At 56.6% G+C, this 23,940-nt stretch overlaps 8 protein-coding genes across 8 annotated transcripts; 4 read left to right on the forward strand and 4 right to left on the reverse strand.

Annotated features, from left to right (window-relative positions):
* Positions 1-131: 131 nt before the first annotated feature.
* BKCO1_1020004 (rni-like protein) lies at positions 132-2,145 on the reverse strand (the record flags this gene model as incomplete). The annotated part of the gene is made up of 6 exons (XM_020270152.1): positions 132-172; positions 248-1,182; positions 1,234-1,384; positions 1,532-1,632; positions 1,738-1,956; positions 2,009-2,145. The coding sequence occupies 6 exons, from the start codon at positions 2,143-2,145 to the stop codon at positions 132-134; spliced, it is 1,584 nt and encodes a 527-aa protein (XP_020125195.1).
* A 189-nt stretch (positions 2,146-2,334) lies between these two features.
* Positions 2,335-3,941, forward strand: BKCO1_1020005 (dna repair protein rad9; the record flags this gene model as incomplete). The annotated part of the gene is made up of 6 exons (XM_020270153.1): positions 2,335-2,448; positions 2,504-2,644; positions 2,698-2,836; positions 2,889-3,111; positions 3,199-3,871; positions 3,924-3,941. The coding sequence occupies 6 exons, from the start codon at positions 2,335-2,337 to the stop codon at positions 3,939-3,941; spliced, it is 1,308 nt and encodes a 435-aa protein (XP_020125196.1).
* A 1,514-nt stretch (positions 3,942-5,455) lies between these two features.
* On the reverse strand, positions 5,456-8,131 carry BKCO1_1020006 (myb dna-binding domain protein; the record flags this gene model as incomplete). Its single annotated transcript, XM_020270154.1, has 3 exons — positions 5,456-5,564; positions 5,635-7,723; positions 7,885-8,131. The coding sequence occupies 3 exons, from the start codon at positions 8,129-8,131 to the stop codon at positions 5,456-5,458; spliced, it is 2,445 nt and encodes an 814-aa protein (XP_020125197.1).
* An 880-nt stretch (positions 8,132-9,011) lies between these two features.
* On the forward strand, positions 9,012-10,705 carry BKCO1_1020007 (uncharacterized protein; the record flags this gene model as incomplete). Its single annotated transcript, XM_020270155.1, has 3 exons — positions 9,012-9,608; positions 9,681-10,578; positions 10,632-10,705. The coding sequence occupies 3 exons, from the start codon at positions 9,012-9,014 to the stop codon at positions 10,703-10,705; spliced, it is 1,569 nt and encodes a 522-aa protein (XP_020125198.1).
* Positions 10,706-11,806: 1,101 nt separating this feature from the next.
* On the reverse strand, positions 11,807-12,901 carry BKCO1_1020008 (uncharacterized protein; the record flags this gene model as incomplete). The annotated part of the gene is made up of 2 exons (XM_020270156.1): positions 11,807-12,400; positions 12,512-12,901. 2 exons carry the CDS (start codon positions 12,899-12,901, stop codon positions 11,807-11,809), a joined length of 984 nt encoding a protein of 327 aa, XP_020125202.1.
* A 1,943-nt stretch (positions 12,902-14,844) lies between these two features.
* Positions 14,845-16,434, forward strand: BKCO1_1020009 (heterokaryon incompatibility protein; the record flags this gene model as incomplete). Its single annotated transcript, XM_020270157.1, has 1 exon — positions 14,845-16,434. One exon carries the CDS (start codon positions 14,845-14,847, stop codon positions 16,432-16,434), a length of 1,590 nt encoding a protein of 529 aa, XP_020125203.1.
* A 1,341-nt stretch (positions 16,435-17,775) lies between these two features.
* Positions 17,776-19,739, reverse strand: BKCO1_10200010 (uncharacterized protein; the record flags this gene model as incomplete). Its single annotated transcript, XM_020270140.1, has 3 exons — positions 17,776-18,201; positions 18,262-18,611; positions 18,665-19,739. The coding sequence occupies 3 exons, from the start codon at positions 19,737-19,739 to the stop codon at positions 17,776-17,778; spliced, it is 1,851 nt and encodes a 616-aa protein (XP_020125191.1).
* Positions 19,740-20,500: 761 nt separating this feature from the next.
* BKCO1_10200011 (c-4 methyl sterol oxidase) lies at positions 20,501-23,659 on the forward strand (the record flags this gene model as incomplete). Its single annotated transcript, XM_020270141.1, has 6 exons — positions 20,501-21,108; positions 21,183-21,575; positions 21,614-21,965; positions 22,512-22,639; positions 22,696-22,957; positions 23,009-23,659. 6 exons carry the CDS (start codon positions 20,501-20,503, stop codon positions 23,657-23,659), a joined length of 2,394 nt encoding a protein of 797 aa, XP_020125192.1.
* Between the last annotated feature and the right edge of the window lie 281 nt (positions 23,660-23,940).

Below are 23,940 nucleotides of genomic sequence, written 5' to 3' on the forward strand. Positions count from 1 at the left end.
GCGCCCGAGACCCTTGATCCTATCCCTTTTCGCCTGTGTGCATTTTCCAACGCCTGTACCAAAGTGCCCTTCTGACAAGACTTGATTTTCCGTGGAAGGTTTTGCGAATGAAAGTCCCCCAACAGCGGGGCTCAATCCGAATCGGACTCGTCAATTTGCTCCTCCTGCGGATCTGTGATGCGTCAGCTCCGTCCAAAGATGAAAGCCAGGATCAACGCCATCCATTCGACCTCATCGACATTTATACCTCTGTATAGCACCCATTCCAGTTTTCCATCGACCCTGGATGTTAACTGCTGGTTGACGACTTGCAGTTCTTCGTCCGAAAGCTTGCTTTCCGGCGCGGCAGCTTCCACTCTGAACTCGATCCCTCTATTTCCAGGTCCGAGCCGCTCTGCAAACTCCAGTAGCCCCTCAAAGGTAAACGTACTGATCGAAGCAACCTCGAGCCGACGCAGGTCCCTGAGATTGGCGAGTTCAGGAAGAATGGCATCACCGACTTGAAGGCCGGTGAAGTAGACATCATCTAGATGGGGCAAACTCTTCGCAAGCGCGATAATGTGCTCGTCATTAAAATAGTCCGACACGCCAATGAGCTTGATGTGTCTCAACTGTCCTAGTTGTGTCAGTGTTTCGACCACGATATCTATATCGTCCCTGATCATTCCATCCGAGTCCGCCGTAAGCTGGAGCCATTGAAGGCTTGGTTGGTTGGTCAAAGCTCGGTGGAATTCCGCGGCACTGTGCGCCTCATAACAGTCGACACTGAGGTGAGACAGCTTAATGTCGTGCTGAAGAAGGACGGGTGTAACGAGCTTTAAGGCAGAAAAAATACCGCTAAATTGCAGGCTGTTCATGCTCTTGCATTCGCAAAGCCACTGTTGGACCTCGACGAAGATATCGTGCTGCGTTGCTTCGAGGTCAAGCGGGTTCTCCCTGGAATTGGAGTATTCGAGCTCTAGACTCTCGAGCGCTGTGCAAGTCTTGAGCAGACCGAGATGTGGTATGGTACTGGGCCGCAAGGCCATCTTCAGATTCTTCAGCGACTCGCCATGAGAGCTTAATGAAAGCAATGCTCCCTCGCCGAGGTCAGCATGACTGATGGTTTCGAAGTATTTCAGCCGTTGAGGCTGCAGTCCCGAGAGGAAAGAAGCGAGCTGCTGGTCGGCGGCTTCGCCAATCCTTTCCGAAACGTCAATGTCTTCTGATGGTTGTGTAGTTTGAACCTCTTACCAGATGTAGAAGCTGAGAGCGTTGAACTTCGGACAGTGCTCGATGATTGCATCTTGTGCCTTGGGATCGCTGAGGGCATCGCCCGCCCACAGCTGCAGCGAAGTCAATCGCGGGAGCTTCGGCGGCCACTTGATGAGTGCGCTGGCCTTGACTGTAAAGTAGCATCAGCCAGCTATCGAAGAGATCGCACGGGACTACTTGCCGTTTCCTGTGATGACCTCAACAAACGGCGTGTGGGGGGTCATGGCTGTCTTGCGTCAATGGATGAATGCAAAGGGCAGGAGGGAGCTGAGCGTACCGTCTCCGATGGCTTCGACAGTGGCGCCGACATCCAGGACACCCTTCCTCCCAACCTTGTTCGTGATCTTGAAAGCAGACATTTCTCCGGAAAAGAAATCTCTATTGGGAAATCAGTAAACGCATCGGCCGAAGGCCGAAGTGCAAGAAGACTCGGTCCGCCGTCCACGGAGGCTGACGGCGAAGCGAATGGACGGGTCGACCTACTTCATGAGGTCCTTGCGCGTGAACCTAGGGTCCTGGAAGAGCTCCAGGAGCACGATAAGGTCGCGGAAATCGAGCGTCTTGATATAGCGGCAATAAGGAAAGGCGGTGACCTCGAGGCTGGCGGCAATGATGGAGCGCCACATGATGGACCATTTCTGCACCTTGGGAGGGGGTTGGCCATCTCCGCCTCCGCCGATAACAGGAGAAGCATCGTGATGGCTGGCGACTGGTCAGCCACTGGTGCCGATAACGTGGTGCTGGAAGCAGATACCGATAGAGACAGGTCAGGGCTGGCACGGCAAAGCGTTTGGCTGTGAGAGCGCACTGAAACAGAGTGTCAAAGTCCTTGGCGTCGGCGAGCTTGTCGCACAGGATATACAGGACATCTTCGGGCACCTCGAGCGGCATGGTTACGCGGAAAATCGGGTGAGGTGCGAGCGGTGCCGGGATGGGGACGAAGCTGCCGGGCTTGTTGTGTCTGGGGCCTGCCTCGAGCTCCCGTGTGCACGCGCGCCGCGTCTCCCGCCCAAACGCGCCGGCGACACGGCTGCCTGCCTGCTCGCTCCTCACCCAACGCCGCCCCGCCAACCCCGCACAATGGTCGTCCTAAACTTCACCCTGCGGCCCGAGGCTCTGGCCGCCCTGCACGATGCCCTGGTCTGCCTCGCCAAGTTCAGCGACGCTGTGTCGCTCGAGGCCCGCCGCGAGAAGGTCCGTTTTGGCCTTGTTTCTCAGGCTGCAATCCGCCGCTGACTTCCCTTTCCAGCTCTCCCTTACAGCCCTCAACTCGTCCAAGTCCGCATATGCCTCCTTCGCTCTCGACTCCTCCGCCTTCTTCTCGTCCTACAAGTTTGCCCCTGCCACAGCAAACGTAGACGGGCGCTTCACCTGCCGTGTCTACAACAAGGCACGCCACACGTCCCCACCACACGTGTGACCCTCGGCTTAACTCATTTTTAGGCGCTCCTCTCCGTCTTCAAAGGCCGTATCATTGATCCGCGTGGAAAGGATACCACCGTCGACCGGTGCGAAGTCAGCTTACAAGACAGACCCGATCAAGCAGAATGCCGCCTGATCATCAAGATGCTCTCCGACCAAGGCATGTGCGCCGGCGCCACTTCCATAGAGACTGCTGGCTCACCAACCTACAGGGGTCACCAAGACCTACAAGCTGACGTACGAGTCGGTGGAGGTTATGCACGCATTGTTTGACAAGCAGTCCGCCCAGAACCGTTGGTCAATTCACTCCTCGGCACTGAGAGAGGCAATAGACTACTTCGGCCCTAAGACTGAGCAGCTGGACATCTACGCCGAGAACGGGCGCGTCACATATACAAGCTTCACTGAAAAGATCACCAATGACAAAGGCAAGCCGTAAGCTCATTCTCAATGCCCGCGCCGCTACGCTAACCATCCCACAGAAGTTCTCAAGCAACCCCTTCAGACTGCCGTTTCGCTTAGTACGGCAGACTTCGAGCACTTCGCCGCTGCCGAGCAGATGCACATCGTCATCAGGGTCAAAGACTTCAAAGCCATCGTCACCCACGCCCACCATCTGCGCGCCTCCATACAGGCTTACTACTCGCAACCTTCGCGCCCGTTACAGTTCAGTTACGATATGGCTGGCATTGGTGTTCTCTGTGAATTTACCCTCATGACAATCGGGGACCCGCAAGATCAAGTGAACAGCAGCAGCACCACTCCCCGTGTGATATCTACTCGCTCTGCTACTACATCCGGAGTGCATCCCACAACTGCACGGTCAACGCCTTCTGCCGCTGACAGGCAGCGTACTACGGCAATGCCTCCCCCAGCCGCGCCCGTCTCTCGTGCCTCGAACAAACAACGCAGAGCGCCCATCGGCTCGGCAACACGACCTTCGCAGCAGAAGATGCATGCTAACGAGGATGAAGAATCACTCTTTGTGCCCTATGGTGATGAGGACGCGCGTTGGGACCCGGCAGGCTACGGCGATGATGACGAGGAGACACTTGGCTGGGACGCAAGCGCAGATCCCGGTGCATGGAATCCAACCGTCCGAGACAGTGCATCGACGGCGGCGGGTGCGATGGCCAGGAGTGACACGGGGGAGACAGAAGCGGATGGACTGGCTCCTACACAGAGGTTGTCACAAGTAAGTAAAGATTTGACTTCGTCCCACGACTCAAATACTGATTGGGGGATAGATTCGAGGCCTGTGGTGACGTGGAGAATCTCAAGTATAAACTTCTACTTTGGGACCGAGATGACGCGGCAAATGGTACGGTTTCTGGGCTAGCTTACTCGTCTCGGTAAACATTTCCGCCACCAACTCTTGATATAGCTTGACATGCACTTTCTACCCAGGCAGCTCGTTAACACGATAACAGACAGTAAAGCACGCGAACTTTTTCAACCCGAACAATTTCTCGTGCTCAAAGTAAGTAGCGCAATATTAGTTCACTTGTGGCGCTGCAAACTTCAGCTCCAGCATCGAATATCCTGCATATCACGCCTCTATATATGAGGAAGTACGCAGTCCCCCTTGGTCGTTTCGTTCCCAGTTCCGACTTCTACTTGTTGTGACAAAATGTGCATCATCATTAGGTGGCATTTGAGGCTCCGTACGGGCTCGGTGAGAGGAGCATTATGCGGCACTGCTCAGGGGAAAATGTTACTTCACCTGACCAGCGTAGATTGAAGGAACTGCATATGCAGGCACGCGTGTGCATGGCTTGCCTCTAAGTCCATTCCGGCCCGGCTATAAGTTCTGTCCCTGAGGACTCACCGTCCCGCCCGGCCGCCATCATACCATTGGTGTGTCTGCTCGGCGCTCGGTCCGTCTTCCGAACCGGACTCTTAGAAAACCCCCCCAAACGCCAACGCAGTAGTAAGATATTCCTACGTGCAAAAGAGATAGCATTACCACGATGCAAAAGAGAATTTCCGTCGCCGGGAATCGAACCCGGGCCTTGCCGGCACTTGTAAGTGAGATGACTCTCGGAAGACTGAGAGCGGCAAATCCTAGCCCCTAGACCACAACGGAGTTGTGAACTACCTCGATTAGGAGGTGGATCTCTCAGGTATTGATGGAGGCCTGAGCAGCCAGCACAATTAAATAAAGACATAAACGACCGAGATATCTGATCAATGCCCTCACCTTTGTTATGGTTGCATGCCAAGGGAATATCGATCCCATTTTTCGCAACAGTACCGCAGCGTCTGTGCGAAAGTTGGCTAGCTGTCAAGGTAGTTTTAGAGATACTTGTGACAGCGTGGTGCTTGGCAAAGCGTTAGGTTAGAGCTTCGAGTTGTGCATGAGTGCTTGATATGTGCACATGTTCTAGACCGGTCCATTCACTCCACACTGTAGCATGTTCTATAATTCGACCTTGCCTCTCTCAAATCATCATTGGGAACTGCAGTCAGTCAGTAAGGATATAAGCTGGAGAGGGGGGGAGGCGAGAAAAAAAAAAACAGCAAGTGGTATTGGTCACTTTCTCCTCCTAGCTCTGCGCATACGAACTTCAAGCAATGAGGTCAACGAAAAAGTACCGTGTCTATAACTTAATAATATCTTAAAAAAGAGTGAAAGAACGACGCTCATCAACATGAATTGGCTCGACAACTTCGCCATCATGAAGTTGGCGGCGAAACCCTTAATCATGGCTCCCAACGCCTTGTTAAAGATATCAAACCCGGAGATATTTTTTGTTCCATGCAGAAACCTCATATTCTTTCACTCTTCCGAATCCTCAGGTAGAACCCCTCGACGCTTTTCTACTTTCTCCTGGAGTTTAGCCGGTAGCCTGAACACTTCGAAGCCTGTCGGCAATGCTTGACCAGCCCTACGGTAGTCGGTCAGCGAGCAAGTGAGAGAAGGGAATATGAAAAGGGAGGAAACGGGGTATAACACACAATCTGTAGTTGTAAATCATGTTGATGGCCTTGTCTTTCAGGTCTTTGTTACTTCTGTGCCTCAACACGTCGTCGCAAGCAGAATCCGTACTCTTGATCATTGCCCATGGCTGCGCTGAATTTTTGAACGTAGCAACAAGTTCCATGAGGACATTGACCTCTTCGCGTGACCATGGCCTGCGTCCCTTGCCGACCCGAATGCCATATGTGCCGCTCACAGCCTTGGCTTGTTGGTTCACGGTCTTGAACTGCTCGGCGGGAGACGGCGGAACTTCGTCCCGGCCGTCGTAGTCTTCTCCTTCCTCAAGTCGAGTACGGACAGCTCGACGGCTCGTTTCACCTCGTGCGGACGGTGATGGCGGCGGAATTGAGGATGAATCATATCGTGTCCTTCTCTTGACGGGTGCTTTCCGTTTGTTGTTCGAGATGCGCGTTTCAAACTCCTCTTCCTCGTCGGACTCGGTCTCGACACGCCTTCTCCTCTTTGGGCGTTTACTGGACGAGGCGAACTCCGTTGGAAATGATACTTCCGGTTCGTCCCAGGAAACCCGCGTTGCGCTTTTTTGTTTGTCGTAGAACGACTTGCGAGCAGAGGGGCTTGAGTTTGTCATTGTTCTCCGCATGTTCTCCTTGTTTTGTTTTTCGCGTAGTCGTAGGCTCTCAAGATCCTCCTGCATAATACTGGATCCTGCTGGAGGATTGGTAGATGTCCTTGAGTCATCCTCTTCCTCGGTGATTGGCGGCTGATAGTCCTCCTCGGCTGTTTGAGGGACGGCGCCATTAGGTGCACTGGCTTCCCTTGGATCTTCCGCTACTTCGATGCCTTGGCCTTTGAAACGGTCCCAACGCTTCTTCCAGTGCCTGGCGACATTTTGGTTTGTCCCGGGGATTTGTTGGCTTTGGGACTCTGTTTCGGCGGTAGATTCGCCCTGGCTCTGCGATGCGATCTGTTTGCGCTCTCCGGAATATTGAGTGTCTTCCGCCTCTAGGTATTGCTGCAGAGACTCTTGAATTTCGTGAATGCCGCGAACACCGCCAACCTCGTTTTCGAACTCGACACTACAGACGCTCGCCCACTCCAAGACGCCTATAACAAAACCATGCCAGGGAAAATCCAACTCGAGCGTTTCTGCATCGATATAGTCCCTTTGCTGCAAAGCTTCCTGGTCTTCCCGGAAGGCTCCCCTGATTTTGTCGATCCTCTTCGTGACGGCTTCTTTGATAGGCTTGGGTAGATCGTCATCGCCCGAGCCGAGACCCAAGATATCCCATCCCCGGAGGTGACTAGCCCCACTGCCTTCTCCATCTTCATCATCGGGGATTGCAAAAAAGACAGAATTGAGAGATGCATCTGGATCGAAGTCTACTTCATTTCTGGCGTTCATCAGCAAAGAAATAGCAAACTGGGTGCGAATATCCAGGGCGAGGTTAAATGTCTCCTCTCCAAGAGCGCCATCCTCCAGCTCTAACGACCCAATCAGGTTACGGGGGAAGGTGTGGTCAAGAAGTAGGAGGCTATGAAACATAGCGCTTCTATCTTCGGGTAAGGTGGCAATTTGGCTTGCCAACGCTGCTACATTGGCCATGTAGAGAATGGCATCGAGGCGATGCACATCCGGCTCGTGCATCGCTTCTCCATGAGCCAAGGACGCCAGCACGGTTTCCACATTGATGAAATCACCATCTCCAAAGTTTCCGCGTGCTTCTCTGAAGTGCTTGGCACGCTTCTCCAGGAGACGTCGAGTCCGTGAGTCTGCATCGGCAGCTTCAGAAGCAACAGATGCAAGGCGCTCAGTGGAAGCACTCTTGGGGGCGATGATTGTCAAAATCTTGCTTGCACCCGTGTACAGGTCCTCAAGAAACTCGATCATCAAGTCGTTGTCTAGGTCGGCAGGGTCATGGACGGTTTGGGCGGTTGAGATTGCGGTAGTGCCGGAGACGTTGGACTGAGCTCGGGGCGGTTGATGAGCAATGTAGTCGTTCTCAACGTACAGAGGCGAATCTGCCTCGTCGTCATCGGGAACTGCTTCTACTGGTTGTGGAAGAGCCGGATACTGCACAGCCGCATCTTCTTCGACAACAGGGAGGGCTTGAGAGGGTACGGGTTAGTAAGGTTGCACGCTAAAAATACAGATTATAGGCGACGAGAAGATTCTGGGCCATCAGAGACGGGAAGGATAAACGAAGGACAGCTGCATCATGCAATTGTTTGCAACCCTAACCCAACGCACAAGGCCAAAAATCACTCACTTCGTTCTACAGCTCTCCGGGATGAGCGAGTGGCGCGGGCGCGGACGGTGTCGGTGTCGACGCTATCAATGCTCTCGGCACTGGCTCCACGGCCATTTCTTCGCGAGGGATTTGTGCCATGCTGGGTTGGTAAGATGTCGGGGTCGCGGCTTTGGCTGCGAGTGATGCGGGTCGACTGCTGTTGGTGTGAGAGGTCGACGTCTGGTTGCGGGGTCGCACGCGACCGGACGCGTCGGGACTGCGCCATGGTGGCGTCGGTGCGAGCTGCTGCGCCCTCTTTCCGGCCCGGTTCGGTCGGCGAACACGGCCTTCCGGGCGGCACTCAATGGTACGGCCGGGCAGTGACGAAGAGGTCAGGAGGCCGTGGAGCGGGCAGCAGTGTTGCGGTGTTGCGACAAAAGCAATGTGGGCATGTCCGACGCGCGCGGGAAGGTCGAGGTTGCGTGTGCACATGACGGCGCCGCATCGCATGCGACGAGTCATGCTGCCTCAGGCAGGCCTGTGGATCTGGCAGTGCTCGACAAAAGCAGCAACCCTTGCGGCGATCAGCGCCGTCTCGAAGGCGATCGTGCAACCGTCGCGCGCGGGAGATTTGACTCTCGGCTTCCGCGCCGGCGGGGACTCGGGAGGCGATGCACAGGCAAAGCCGTTGAGCTGCGCAGCGCAGAGCCCACGCGCCGTCACTCGCGCTCCAGGAGACGGCCCGGCGCCCACAGGCATAGGTCCATTGGACGCTGGCCCAATCGCGGCAGCTTCAATTTGCGGAAAAGGCCCTGGTCGAGCCTCGCTGTTTCCGCGCTGCCAGCCCCTTGCGCAACTTGCGTAGCCCCTGCACCGCCTCCGCTGTCATCCTGGCCAGAGGCCGACTTTCTCCTGCGCCGCCGAAGCCACCTAAGTCTCACGCTCAACCGAGCTGATGCACCACCATCACCCAAGACGCCCCCGCTTCACTTCCTAATCCCCTTCTTTTCTTTCCCCGGGGCCCGTCCTAACCATCGGCCGCCGACGTTCGCTCCTTCACCCGTTTCGCGCTTCCCACAGCTTTCCTTCCGCCGCCAAGCTGCGCGCAGCCCTGCGTCAGCGACGCCCGGCTTTTCTCTCCTCCCCCTTGACCTCTGCCGAAAGTCATGATTCTCAGAAAAGACAAGGCTGCAGCGCTGCTGCTCCTGCTGCCCGTCCTCTCGGCCGCCTTGGTGGTCGACGTGGACGGAACTGGCGTCCAGAAAGTCCGCGAGTCCTCCAAGGACGTTACCGCGACTGCGAGCAAACTCGACGTCGGCACCAAAGACGCGCCCGTGGACGGCCTTGACGGCAAGCCTCACGCCGGCCCGTTTGTTGTCGAAAATTCCCCCATCGCCGCCAAGGCCGCCGACAGCACGAAGACGACCACTCGCGAATCGCTTTCCGACGAGATAACCGTGGACCAGAAGAAGGTGTCCTCTGAACTCCTCGCGGAAAAAGACATTGGCGTCATGGACGATCCCGACCGCGCTTCGCCCAAGAAGGGTACTACTGGAACTGAGGGGGGGGTGTCGCAGAGGACCAAGGAACACAAGGCGCTGGAAGCAGAGAAGGGCGCAAAGGTCGGCAAGGTTCCGGTTTCGCCGGATGAGGAGCGCCCGTTGTCCAACGACGAACAGGAGCGCATGGGCGTGGATACTGCAGACGATAGCGATGACGAAGACTCGACCTCTGAGAGGGCGAAGGGTGCCGCTGGTTTGGCGGTTCGTAGCCCCATTTAGCAACTCAGGCTTTGCGGCCGCACATGGAAGTTGAGCTGACGTTGGATTACCTAGAAACCCACAGACCTTCCGGATACGCCCCACGGCGACAGCAGCTCCTCCAAGCCCGTCATTCCAAGCATGCCCAAGGATACCTATGATTCCTCCAAGTCCTCCTCAACGACCTCAAAAACCTCCACGACTGATGTGGATTCTGATGACGAAGAGGGCATTATTCAACCGTTCCACTCCTTCGTTCTGTCCTTCATGATGATCATCTTCTCCGAAATTGGCGACAAGACCTTCCTCGTTGCGGCCCTCATGGCTATGCGCCACCCTCGTGTCGTGGTGTTTACCGCCGCTTTCGCCGCTCTCATCACCATGACGGTCCTCTCAGCCGTTCTTGGTCACGCTGTGCCGACGCTCCTGCCCAAGTGGCTCACGAGCTTTGCGGCCGCTGTTCTCTTCTTCGTTTTTGGTGCCAAGCTGCTCCGCGAGGGTCTTGCAATGAGCCCTGATGAGGGCGTCGGCGAAGAAATGAAGGAAGTCGAGGCCGAGCTGGAGGAGAAGGAGCATAACCTTGGGAAGAGGCGCCGCTCGTCCATTTCACCGTATGCTCTCGAAGCGGGCACCCGCGGCCGCCGCTCAAGGTCGAACAGCCGTCTGCCCACTCATCGTAGTCCCTCGTCTTCGCCTGCCAGGTCTCCTTCACCCTCTGGTGCAAGCCTCTCCAACATTCTTGGCGGTCTGAATAACCTTTTCTCGTTGCTCCTCAGCCCGGCCTGGGTCCAGACTTTTGTGATGACCTTCCTTGGCGAGTGGGGAGACAGGAGCCAGATCGCCACAATCGCTATGGCTGCTGGTCAAGATTATTGGTTTGTCACCCTGGGTGCCATTGTCGGACACGGTTTGTGCACCAGTGCCGCCGTCATAGGCGGCAGGGCTATTGCAGGCAAAGTTAGCATGCGTGTTGGTAAGTCATTGCCTGGCTTCAATGAATCGATTACATATACTAATATTCCCCAGTTACTCTCGGTGGCGCCATCGCGTTCTTGGTTTTCGGCGTCATCTACTTGTTTGAGTCTATGTATACGGACTAGACATATCTTTCGTCCTCCCTTCCAAAAAGTCGCCGGGATCCCGAGGGTAGAGCACCTGTTTCTCAGAAGAATAATTTTTCTGCTCTAATAAATGAGGTCTCGCACTACATTATCCTCCTAGTCCCAAGCTATACCTTTCACGCTCCAGGGGTGGTCAACCTTTTTTCACTTCTTCAGATGTTTTTTCCCTCCAGCTTGTAGGACATGAGGATTTGGCTATGCCGTGGATTTTCACTAGGTTCTGGAAGATACGAGGGGTTCTTATCTTTTATTTGGCCAACGGCGAACGGTACTATTGGGGGAATATCAAACGAACGGTGCGTCCTGGCATGGTTTAAGGCGTATTCTTTTGTGTAAAGAGGGCAGAATGTTTCTTCCCGATTCCAGCTTGCCCATATTTCATTGCTCTTCAGAGTGTGGTGTTTGCTGGCCGAGAAATACTGGGAACTATTCCTGACGATGCGCTGTGTCTGTTATTATTATTTTTTCTCTGTGGCATTCGTCTCTTCCAGTCCTATCTTCCTCAATGGTTGCCCGACTAATTCGTGCACGAAGGCTGATGATAGGCGCAACAGTCATCGCGAAAGCCATGTGCGGTATGGTGCTGTATGGCTGAACCTCTGAGGCTCGCTGCATCAGTTACGGCTTTGTTAAAAATGCACAGTAGATTACCAAATGACTTGTAGTCGTTCTTCCACCCCCCCCCCTCCCCCCTATCCCAATCTCGACCCATGCCGCAGAACTCGTGGAACGAGCTTCAGAGAAGCAGTGGTTCGGCGACTTGTCGTACTTGTATCATAACAGCTTCCATTCCTTGTCATGTTGAGGAAAGTAGGTGATGAAAACGAATTGAAATAGCTTGAATTTGCTCCAATCACACCGAACTAGTTTGCTATGCGTTACCTGACGCATTCGGCCGGTAAACTTAGGTGCGCCCAACGCCATACAAAGTGATGATTCAGGGAGCAACGCGGGCTCTCCTGTTACCAAAGTCGCAGCCGAAACCAGTCCGTGATTCCTTGCCCCAAAAACCTTGACGCCGAACATGGGCTCCCATTTCCCTCTTCCTCTCGTCTTCCGTACCGCCGCATGCTAGCTACCTCATGACGCAACAGCCTCGTCTCTCCGGACGCCTCGGCTTTGGCTCGTCTCTCTGGGTGAGGTCGTCGCCGGCGGGCCTGCTCCGCTGGATCTCGGACCCCGCAGCTCAGACTCCAGCTCCCTGATGCGCTTCCTCAGCAGCTCGTTTTCCTTCTTGGCTTCCTCGAGCTCCTGTCTGTGCAGCGCCGCCTCCTCGAACCTCGTCGCAGCGCTCGCTCCCACACCGAGGCTCGGGCTGCGCGCCATGCCCACGCCGGCCGCGTAGGTGCTGCTGGCCCCGCTGATCACCCCGCTACCCGTACCGTCGATCTGTTGTGGTTGCGCCTGGCCCTGGCCCTGGCTCTGGCTCGACACGGACCAGCGGTGCGGCTGGGACGCACGGCTGACGCTACTGGAGCTGCGGTGGCGGCGCGAGGCCGTGGGGTGAGTCGGGCCGGTCAGGGCGCCGGCGTGGACGGCCGAGGGGTCGGTGGCCTCGAAGAGGAGGGGGTTGCTGGAATGGTGGTGCGCGGAGGTGCTGGTCGACGAGACGGAGCTGGCGACGGATGCCGAGTGCGCGCGGAGGGCGCTGAGCTCGCGCGTGAGGCGGTTGACCTGCGCGACGTCGGGAGATTAGCGGCGCGGCCGTGTCGATGCTTTTTGCAATAGGAGTGCGGGGATCAAGGGGACAGAGAGGGAGGGAGAAAGGGGCAGGCAAACACTCACCACGGCCTCTTGCTCGAGCTCGAGCTCGTGGTGCAGCTCAGCGGCTGTCAAGGGGCGCGGGTGCCTCATGGGAACACCGGCCTCATCCATGCTGCCGCGAGGAGCGGTGCCGGGCAGGTGTGGGCTCAGCGGCGGGAATGGCTGGTATGTGGTCTGCGACTGAGGCTGCGAGGTCGGAGTGGAGCCGTTCCCAGCTGCGCCGAGCGGGAGCGGCGGAGGATTCATGGGCGAGATCTGGGATGCGCGGCGCGAGGAGGGGTGTGAGGTGGAAGCTGGCAGGGCGTGGTGGCTGCTGCCGTGCGAAGGTGCGGGCGCGGAGGGCTGGATCGTGGCTGCCGACGCCTGGGCGAGGCGCGGCGAGGGAGGCACCGAGTTCAGGTCGGGGGCCATGGGTGGTTTGCTGGCGGCTGCTGGCGGCTGCTGGGTGGGTTTGGGCAAGACTGGTGAGGTTGAGGGACTGCTTGCTCTCCGAGGGTGCGGGGAGGGCGAAGGAATTGGACCCTGCGCGGGCAGCGGGCGGCATGACGCGCCGACGCGACGCCTTGCGCCCGCCTAAGCGTCTCACACAGCCACAGCGCCGGTGCAAACAACCGCTGCCTGGACGAAGTTTGCCTTCCGCCATGTCACCATCCCACCCCCAACCATCGTCACGATCTGCGCCGCGTCGCTTCGCACGTCTCAGCCTCACCACACCGCGCGCTTGCTGGCAGAGTGCGAGTTGGTTGCACGAGCCACTGCACGCATCGCACAGTCACGCGGCGGAAAGACGTTTCATGGTGCATGGCGCGTCCCGGCATCTCCAGGGAACGCTGCTACCGTGCGCTTTGCGACAACACGCTTGCGCATGAGGGCCAACGCTGCGCGCTGCGCACTGCCCAATGGAGCTGCTGCCGACCGCCAGAGTGCTCGCGCAGCTGCTCGCTCTGCGTTCCGCCGCTTTCGAGGCGCAATCTCCCCCGCCGTCTGCCCGTCCGCGGGCTGTGGGCGGGAGCGCAGGCGCGCACGGGCTCGTCGATGACTTCATGGCGTCGTGCTCTAATTGAACCTCACACCGCTTACCGCTCCGGTTGATCTCTGATGAGCCCTCGCGCTGAGCTTAAAGTCATTTCCAGTGACGTGGCTGCCGACGAGCCGCATCGTCATGGCTGCATCTCCCACGATGGCGCTGCGAATACGGACCCTGGGGCGGGCAGTGCCGACCTGATCGCCGTCCGCTGTGGCATTTCTCAATCAGCATCGCAATTGCACCAGGCATCCTTCCTCTTTTGAGGCCTGTCTCCGGTGGCGAACTTCAAGGGTCATGACAATGCGTCGAAGCGGTGAACACGTGCTGTCCACCTTCAGCTGCTCAACCGTTTGTGAAGACGTACAAATTGTTGCGATGAAAGACGGTTCGCCTCCAGGCCAAGCCTCCCTTCTCTCTCAATGACCCCGCTGCAAAGCAAAGTTCGTCGACGCTGGCGCCGCCTTCACCATTGCTCCAAAGTGGACCCATCCCCTCATGCAAGTCATCCCGCTCTTTGAACATCGCCTTGACGGATCACCGGAGCCACTCCCCTCCGGTCCCCGCAGTTCCGTCCTGCAGACCCACTCGGCCGAGTTAACCAACCCAGCAGCGCCTGTGCTCGGTGTGTCTTGGCCTCAATAAACCCGCCCTCCAGAAACGATTCGCCAAAAACGGGTGCACGCCTCCCTCCCAAGTCCACCAGCTCCGGAAATCCAAGGATGCTGGGTGTGCTTCCTGCTCAGTCCTATGGCAGGGGCTGACCCAGGTCCTTGACGACGAGAGCCCGCCTGACCATGCACAAGTCCGACTTGAGATCGAATTCAGAAATGGTACCGAAGGCACGTCGACAATCATCCTCTCCTACACCTCGAATGACGACACGAGCCGAGAACACAACATTGAATTCTACACCCATGATGGTAGTGAGCGAGATTTCGATTGGATGGTCCCAGCTAGTGGGTTGCAAAGACTTTTACCCTCGTCGTGTCTGTCTCACCAGACGTTGCACTTTACTTACATGAGCAGCTGAAGCGATTCGTGCATGCTTCAGCTGCTCATGGTCCAAGGGTGCAGCATCCCTGTCTCCGTGCATGGTTGAAGCCTGCGTACGGATTATTTTCATGCCGAGACTGCATCCGTATCTACTTCAACCATACATGTGTGGGGACTAGTGTCTTTTGTCGCAAGGGTCAAATCCTCTGCGATCCACTATGCTATTATGGTTCGGCGGACGTAGCGACTAACGAGATACGCAGGTGCACCGAGCCGTTGGAGTCTCATCGGACCTGCTCGTGACGTCCCAATCGATGTTTCTTCGCCACGCGAGATGCAGCTGGCCGTCGACCTGCTACGAAACTGCCGGGAAAACCATGCGCGGTGCCAAGGGCAGGGTCCCCTGCCCAAACGTGTGATTTTTGTGGGCTCACCTGAAGACGAACACCCACGACTACACAAATCCAACGGAGAAGAAGCACACTATGCCGCCCTAAGTCACTGTTGGGGGGACAAGTTTGCTGCTGTGAGGACCATCAAGAGCACCATTTCCACCGAGAGTCTCCGCACGAAATCCATCTCTCTGGATTCTCTACCGCAGACGTTCCGTGACGCCATTGTTATCACTCGCAGGCTCGGGCTGAGGTACCTGTGGATCGACTCGCTTTGCATCTTGCAAGATTGTGAAGAAGACTGGCATTGCCACTCGGAAAGCATGCGAGACATCTACATGGGAGCAACAGTAACCATTTCCGCTGACAAAGCGACCAACTGCTTTGGTGGAATATTCGAGTCCTCGAACAATGGTCGAACCGGGCGAGTGGTCATTAACCCCCGTGGGTCCAAAAATCCAATCTATGTCCGTCCCACCCAGCTCTCAATCTACAAGTTCCAGAACGCGACCGGATCCCAAGGCCAGAAGTTCATGCATCATGCCCCAATATCCGATCCTCTTTTCCGTCGGGCGTGGTCCTTACAAGAATGGATTCTCAGTCGACGGTTACTGCGGTTCGGTAGTGGAGGGCTGACCTGGGAATGTGAGCACGAGGTTCGGTGTGAGTGCCACCCCGGCCGTTCCCAGCCGTGCTTCCCTCCACGTTTACACGAACCTCAACAGGAAAAGCGCATATCCGAGCTCAGCAGGTATGACAACCGTAACAATCTGCTTGGCAACTGGCTGGCCCTTATCGAGCACTACTCCGGTCGTGAAGTCACCGTTGGTGGAGATCGTCTGCCAGCGCTCGCCGGGCTTGCAGCTGCGGCCGCTCCCTTCGCACAGGAGATATACCTGTATGGCCATTGGAAGGGTCTCCGCTTCCATGAATCACTGCTTTGGAAGTCACACCGGACATGTGCTAGCCTCAAGCCTGTCCATACAAGAACTGTGGAGAGCCGCCATGCTCCGACTTGGTCGTGGCCGTCCATCACTGGCCAAGTCACGACAAGCTCGAACCCTTGCATTCGTTCCGACTTTCGAGTCCTTGAGACACACGGCTACCCGGCTACGCTCAGTCCTTCTGATACGCTCAACTCAGAGGCTTATATCCTAGCAGCTGGATCGACCATGGAACTTCAGATTTGGAAACACGAGGACCCGCGACACGACCTCTTCGAAGGAGATCGGTACAAGTCCGATCTCTCCCGCAGAGTTTTTGCTTCGCCACTCGGGCGAGTTCAAGGGCAAACTTTTGAGCTCGCCCTCACGGTCGATGTGGACGCACCAGGACTAGAGGTCGCACAGGGGAATGTCCTAACGTTTCTCCTTGCTGCGAAGCGTACTGGGCTCGTGCTGAGGAAGAGGCTCCTGGGAGGTGAGGCAGCTGGCTACAGATACGAGAGAGTCGCTTTGTTTGAGATTCTCGACGAGGGAAACCGCCTACAATGGGAGTCCAGGGCTATCAGGAAATCTCTCATGATCGTTTGATGGCGCAACGCGGAGCGAGAGGGATTGGATGGATGTTCGACGGTTTGGCTAATCTGTTTCCTATTGCTCTGTCATTTCTTAGGCTCATTTGCTCTTTGCTTCTTCCCGATAATCTTTTACCTCATACACTTTCTTCAAAGGAAAGAGTCATGTCGTTCAAGGCATCAGTTTCACACAAGACTTTCACCCGGACGGCAACATCCTGTACATTAAACATCTGATTTGGCAAACCAAACGTAGGGCAGCACGTTTCAATACCCATAGAGACCTGTTTCATTTCCTTGTCATTGTATTATCATTCCTCCCTCCCAGCACACACTGAAATCTTGTTTAAGACAATGTATACCAGAATTCTATCTCATCTCTGCTTCTGCCCGGGCCTGCGTTTCTCTTGGGATCATGTCAATATTCTCTAGCCCTCTTCATCACTCCACAGCATCAATAACACCAAAATGCCCGAGCAATACTTGCTCCACGCTCAAACATTCATGTGAACCGCCTGTAGTTATTTAACATACATTGAGCGCGTATTCCCCTCTCGCCTAAAACCCTATCACGCCATTCCAAGCATAGCAGAAAGCTGTGTCGCTTCTCGAAGTAGTACATGAAGGACTGGAAAAAGGAAAAAGAAATTGCGACGGCGGATATATGAAACAAACTTCCCATCATCATTCGGGGTAGTGAGGCAGCTGAGAAGCAGTGAAATCATCCCCATGACAGGGTCATCTTTATCTTTCCAAGAAATAAGAGAAGAGTCGAGCTTCCACCGCCCGGCCCTGTTCAACCGTTGATCGGCGAAATGACCTACTCTCACTGCCAGCCAGTTACAATTGGATCAATTTTTCGCGCCACTCTTTCGACTCTCCTTTCCAAGTTTTTGCCTATTCTTTCTCTTCATGATATTTCACGCTCGTATCCTATCCATCTTTCGAATTTCGAGTTTTCATCGTTAATAGCGTTCCCGCATCACCACTAGAATGCCGATAGGGGAAAACGCTGACATCCTCTCTCTTCTCATCTCTGGTACAGCGGCATCGGCAGAAGCAGGGATAGTACTTCGATCCACCGTTCCGCTGAGGATCAAGGAAGAGAAAGTATAAAGTGAAGGAAACACAACATGCAACCATCCAAAACCCCCTTTGAAGGGTTTCTTGCAACGGATATGACTGATTGAACAAATCGAGCCCTCTCCACTATCGATTCACTTTCCAGTGCATGCTACAGGAAAATTTTTCCCCAGGCTCTTCTCTAGGAGACTCCGTACGAAGGGCGCAGGGGAGGCATCGGAGCAATAATAGGAATGTTTCTTCACCCCATCATCCGCTGCCCATTCACTAGCCATCAAAGCTCTTCGTCTTCTTCCATCGTACTCTCTTCCTGCTTGATCACGGTGCCCGAGCTCGTGCCGAGAGAGCTCGCCGTTATACCCGCACTTTGGCCAGATGCATTGCTATCGCTCATGCTGCGTGGCTGTAGTACCGGTGCGCCCGCTAGTGCCGATGACGAGGAGGCGTTCGCCAGCGCGGACCCTAAATTCGACCGCACGCCTTCATCGAAGCCAGGTAGACTGGCGCGCTGTTTCTTGAATGGCGAGCCTACAACCGCGGCTTCTGGAGCGACTTCTTTGGCGGCGAGGACTGCGGCGGCGCTGGTGGGAACCTCACTGCCGGGTGATAAAGCAGCGCTCGCAGAACCGCTGGGAGTGAAATCTGCAGGCGATTTCGTTGGGGAATCCTGGACGGGGTCGGCTGAGTGGGCACGCTTGAGCTGTAACGGAGTCAGAACTGCTCGATCAACCAGAGACTGCCAGATACCGGGGGTTCTTACCTTGATCTTGCGAACGCCCTCGGCCATCTCTTCTTGTCTGGCTACGTCCTCAGGTGACAGCATGCCCTTGGCCTCCGTCTTGATGTCAATCTCGTCGTCGTTGGCGCCAATTCGTGCATCGTCATCATCCTCGGCATCACTGTCCATGTCGTCAATGTCCTTGACTTTTCCCCCTTTGGACTTTTTCGTTGGTGACGCGTTGGGGTCACGGTAGCCCGCGAAATTCCTGGTCCCGGTTGTCGTAAGTGGCTTCAGGGCGGAGAAGTCGAGGCCGGTTTTCCTCTTCGTCGAGGCAGGGGTCTTGGGGGCAATACTCGGGGTTGCCAGAATGCCCATCTTGCGTAATTGCTCTACAGCTCTGTCAGAAACGTCTGTATGTCTGGACTAGAAAATTCAAACTTACTCTCGCCACGGTACAGGAATGTGAACACGGCGTAGGGCTTATCCGGGGGGTCAATGCCCGTTACGGTCTGTGTGCTGATTGACTTGGGGTCCAATGTCTTCGGCTTGGCAAAACTCGTCGTGTGGTCAACATCTGCGTCATTGGCCGGGTCGCCGTTCGCACCCGCGGTATCGTCGTCATCGTGTGCGTCGAATTGGGGGGAGTACTCCCCCCTCTTGATTTCCCCGGAGGCAAGGACTCTGAACAATGCAACCTTTATCTGGCCAGCAGCCTCGGGCATAGGCGGCTCGTCGTCTGAATCCGAGTCGGAAGTGAACAAGCCTTCATCCCCCGACAGCGGCTCCACTGTCTTGTCTTCACCATAGCGGAGAACGCCGTTCCTGTTGGCCGTCTTTTTCCTGTCCGTGTCCATGTCGTCGTCGTCGTCGTCGTCGTCGTCATCGCTACCCTTCTGCTCCGTCTTCTTCCGTCTCTTCTTTTCCAGACGCAGCCTTCGCCGCTCTATCCTAGCTGCTACGTCCTTGTCCTTGCCCTCGAGGTCGAGACCATTGAGCCATCGCTCCAATCCAACCTCACGGAAGAGGAACTCACGCTCAGCGAGACCACCGCCCTCCAACTCGGGCACGCTGACCCAGCGCGAGTTGACCCATGTCTCCTCGCCTCGCCGGAGCAGCGTTGCAACCTCCTCTTTCGCGCGTCCGTCGAAGTATATATAGGCAGCAATGGTCTCGTTCGGCGAAGACGTCAGCGGAATGTAGGGCCCGATTACGGGGCCGTACTTGCCCCGCTCGTTGCCATAGCCGGGCAAGCCGCCAACGACCTTGGGGCGCGGGTAGGGATCGTCGGGGCCCGGTTTGGGAGTCGAGTACGGGACGTTCAGGCCGGGGGTGAGGAGGGTGATGGAGATAGCGAAGGTGGACTGTTCGGGCTTGATGGCGCCAGGCGGGACCTTGGCGGGCGGGACGGGGATGTACGAGGTGATGCGGTGGGCGCGAGAGTTCTTCTGGATCGAATATTCGGGAAGCGGGCCGTCAGGCGTATGGATGCTGACGGCCAGGCCCTGGAAGCAGGGCATCTTGCGAGGCGACGGCTGCGGGCGCAGGTGGGGCTGCCGCGCAAAGAGCGGTGGCCGGCGAGGGTGGGCGGGCGTGGGCAATGGTGTGGTGCGCGAGAGCGCGAGATGGTGTGCGGAGGCTCTGGTGGTCGCAGGTGCGGAGTCAGAGGGCCGCGAAAACCTGAGACAGCGCGAGCACGGTGAGGTTCTGGTCGATCGATTTAATGCTCGGCCGTGGAGCTGGCGCTCGGATGCCTAGAGCGCGTCGGCGGCGACGCAGCCGCGGTGGAGGGCAGGCGGGCGGACTCGGGCGGTGCTGGCACGACACGAGCGCGGAAGCGGAGCGGAGGCAGCTCTTGCTCGCGGGTGGGTTGCTCGGGGAGAGGTTCGAGCAGTCGTGGTTCACACACACAGCGGCAGAGAGGCTGCACGCCAAGCCGTCGATCAAGTCCGCAAAACCCCCCCCGGTCGCCCGTGTGCTGCCCGCCCGCCGCCGCCGCTTCCCAGGATGGCCAGCCTTACACAAAGCCACCACCTCGTCCGCCCAAGGCTCCCTTGGCCGCGCGGCACAGGCTCAGCCAGAGACGCGCGATACGGGCGGCCGACGTTGTGCAGCAGTGCCGCGCGAACAACTGCTCCTCGGCTCTCGCAGCCCCGAAAATGCCGCATCATCGTTGCTGCCTCAGCCCTACATGGAGGAAACACAACATTGAGTCTTTGACTACATCCGCCTTAAAGACGGGTCGCCCGCCACAGCACAAAGCCACCAACCAGTGCCAGAGATGACCGTCACCGAGCTTGCGCTACTGCGCCTCAAGTCTGGCGCATCCTTCGACGACCCCACGTTGCGCGCGAGCCTCCAGAAAGCTAAAAAGGCTATGGAGGACTACACCTCTCAAGCCTTCCATTACTTTGTTCAGATTGAAGACCCGTCGCGTTTCTACATCGTCGGCTCCTGGCAATCCGTCACGCAGCACTTTGAAGAATGGATCCCTTCACCCACAAACCAAGAGCTTCTCGGGCTGCTCAAAGACCAAGTCGACGTCGAATTCATGTTCCACCTTGACATTGAGAAGCCGCGTCTGCCCCTCGACGCCCCCATCATAGCCATTGGCAGGCACTTCATTGCGCCAGACAGGCGCGTTGGCTTCTCGCACACATTCGGTGCTCTGAAGCACAATGTCGAGAACTTCACTGCACCCAAGGAGGTTGCTGGAGGGTGGAGGATTGACAAGGGTGCGGACGAGAAAGAGGAGTGGGTGCTCTTCACAGGCTGGGACGAGGCTGCCCAGCATGGGAAGTTCGGGGGGTCGGAATCGTTTCAGGAGTATGTGAAAATCAAGGAGTTTGTGAGCGGGCTCGATATCAAACACGCGAAGATCCTCACGGTGTAAGAGAGCGGGGCTTGAAAAGATTACGTTGACAAATCAGCGGCTAGGCGAGAAGGACGGGTGACTTGCCTAGCGATACTATTGCTACTACAAGCGCAACATTGGCGTGTGGCTCGCCTTCAACTGCTGCACATTTGCATACAAGCCATTTCCCTCCGCGCGATTTGGAAAGCCTTCATGCCGTAACCCCGCTGCGCGTGGCTGAACACGATAGTCATGTTCTTTGCTTGAGGAAGGTATCCACACACGAGGGCCTCACGCTCCATCTTGCACTTTACTGTGCAACACTCGTTGAGGAAATTCGATACGTTGTTATCACATACTCGCCTCCCAGAGTCGGAAGCGGCAAACGGCAACAGTGTGCTTGGCAGTGGCAATGGATGTTGGCGGGGGTTACGCAGCCGAAGGCAAACCGGGCCAAGAGCTTCCGAGAGATTCTAGGGGTCGCCACGAGTGGATTTGTCCGGTCAGGTCGAGCGTGATCGGAATTGAAAATCAGTCCAGAGTTGGATGTGGATTTTCCCAGCGTGAAGCGTGGAAGCTGCTGCGTGGCGTTGATGTGGATCATGGAGCGGAGCTTACCATATCGGAGCGTGACGCCTCGGGCCAAGGCAGCGCGTATTGGTCGCGCCAGCAAAAGTGCAGAGCAAATGCACCGCGATTGCAGAGGCGACTCAGAAACACCAGACCCGGGAACCTGACTGAGACGCAAGCGTGTTCCCCGCGGCAGAGGGTGTACATAAAAGCTTCGAGCCCCGGACAGGAACAGGGACGGCGTTATCGGAACGCCAATCAGAACAGCGCGGGCCAGGTTGAGACAATGCGAGATGGAGATCCCGACGCAGGAGCTGGTGCGGTGGCAAAATGCCAACGACACGCTGGAGCTCTGTGGAAATCGCACACGTAGTCCCGCAGGCGGGCGAGAGAAGCGCTCCAAGACCAGGCGGTGTGCAGCCAGTCTTCTCGAAGAGATCGCCGGCGGACTAGCGCAGGCCTCTCGCCGCGCGGGCGCGACGGGGGACGGCGCTGATTGGCTGCAGAGGCCGGGAACCAGCCCTGCAGCTGCCGGGGAAATTTGACGCTCAGGGCGGTCGGGCGCGGTGCGTGGAAATTGTGTGATGATGGGCTGACGGCGCCCTGGGCGGCGTGGGTGGATGCGAGCAACGGCCCAGCCCACAGGTGCTTGTCTGCCGATACTGTCGCCATGGGGGCTTGAGCGATGCCCTTGTTAGCGTGTTTGCTCGCTGTTGAGATCGCGCGCAGCAAACATGCCAAGAAAAGATCCTAGCGCGCCCCTATCGCGGCTTAGCGGTCGCCACGTTGAGGCTAGCGCCATCTGAGCTCAGGGACCGGAAAGCCGCGTCCCGTGTGGTGTGGTGCGTCTGCAGCTCACAAAACCTAGGTCGCGCCGCCGCTCGCTCCTCCCGGTCACCAACTAAAAGCGCCGAGTCCTGTCCACTCCCGCTCCTGGCCCTTTCCTCTGTCTGTCGTTCTTCTCCTGCTCGTTGAGTCCAGCTCCGCAGCCAAGATGTACGTCCGCAAGCCGCTGCGCATGCCCAGCGCCTCCTCGCTAACGCCGCTGCTAGGAACTCAACGACAGCTGCATTCGCCGCCAATCCGGCGCCCGCCGACACCTACTGGGCTCAGTTCGAGGAGGTTTCCAAGTACAATGTCTCCCTCAACTACTTCGAGCGCCTCTGGCTCGCCTGGTACACGTACATGAACAACGATGTTTTGGCCACGGGCATCATGTCCTTCGTCATGCACGAGACCGTCTATTTCGGTCGCTCGCTCCCATGGATCATCATCGACGCCATTCCTTTCTTCAACAAGTACAAGATCCAAGCTGTAAGTTTTGTCGCTTGCATCCGACGGCTGATCTTGCTGACGCGCCACTAGGCCAAGGTTCCCACCGCCAAGGAGCAATGGCAATGCGCCGCCCTTGTGTTGCTGAGCCACTTCACCGTCGAACTTCCCCAGATTTGGCTCTTCCATCCTATGGCTCAATTCTTCGGCCTCGAGACCAGCGTTCCGTTCCCGTCGCCGCTGAAGATGGCCTATCAGATCGCCATCTTCTTCGTTCTCGAGGATACCTGGCACTACTGGACACACCGTGCCATGCATGTCTTCCCCACCCTCTACAAGAACATCCACAAAATCCACCACCACTACTCGGCTCCTTTCGGTCTTGCGGCCGAGTACGCGTCGCCCATTGAGGTCCTCATCCTTGGTCTCGGCACCGTTGGCTCCCCCATTCTCTACTGCGCCATCACCAAGGACCTCCACATCCTCACCATGTACGTGTGGATTGTCGCTCGTCTCTTCCAGGCCATCGACGCCCACAGCGGCTACGAGTTCCCTTGGAGTCTGCACCACTTCCTGCCTTTCTGGGCCGGTGCCGAGCACCACGACACCCACCACGAGCGTTTCATTGGCAACTACGCCAGCAGCTTCCGCTGGTGGGACTACGTCCTTGACACCGAGTCTGGTCCTGAGGCCGCCAAGAGAAGGCGCGAGAAGAGGCTCGCCAAGGCCAAGAAGGCCCAGTAGAACGAGCTCTTGCAGTGAGTGCACGTCCTCACGACGCGCGCTGGATGTCATGGTATCTTGGGTTGTTGTGTTGGAGGTCAGGACCTCTGGATATGGCATTCAACGGCGTTCAGTAGATTCTACAACCCGGTGTTTTGCTTCCGCGGACTTTTGCTTCCACGAGCGGTTTACAAAAAAGATGATTAATGCTGTCCTTCGCAGCTGAATGACATTTGACAATGTACATATTTTAATTCATGGCTGCCTACCGTTCATTATCAACAGAAGATCAAGAGAAGAAG

Source organism: Diplodia corticola (genome assembly GCF_001883845.1).
Source record: "Diplodia corticola strain CBS 112549 chromosome Unknown scaffold102, whole genome shotgun sequence".
Lineage (NCBI taxonomy): Eukaryota > Fungi > Ascomycota > Dothideomycetes > Botryosphaeriales > Botryosphaeriaceae > Diplodia > Diplodia corticola.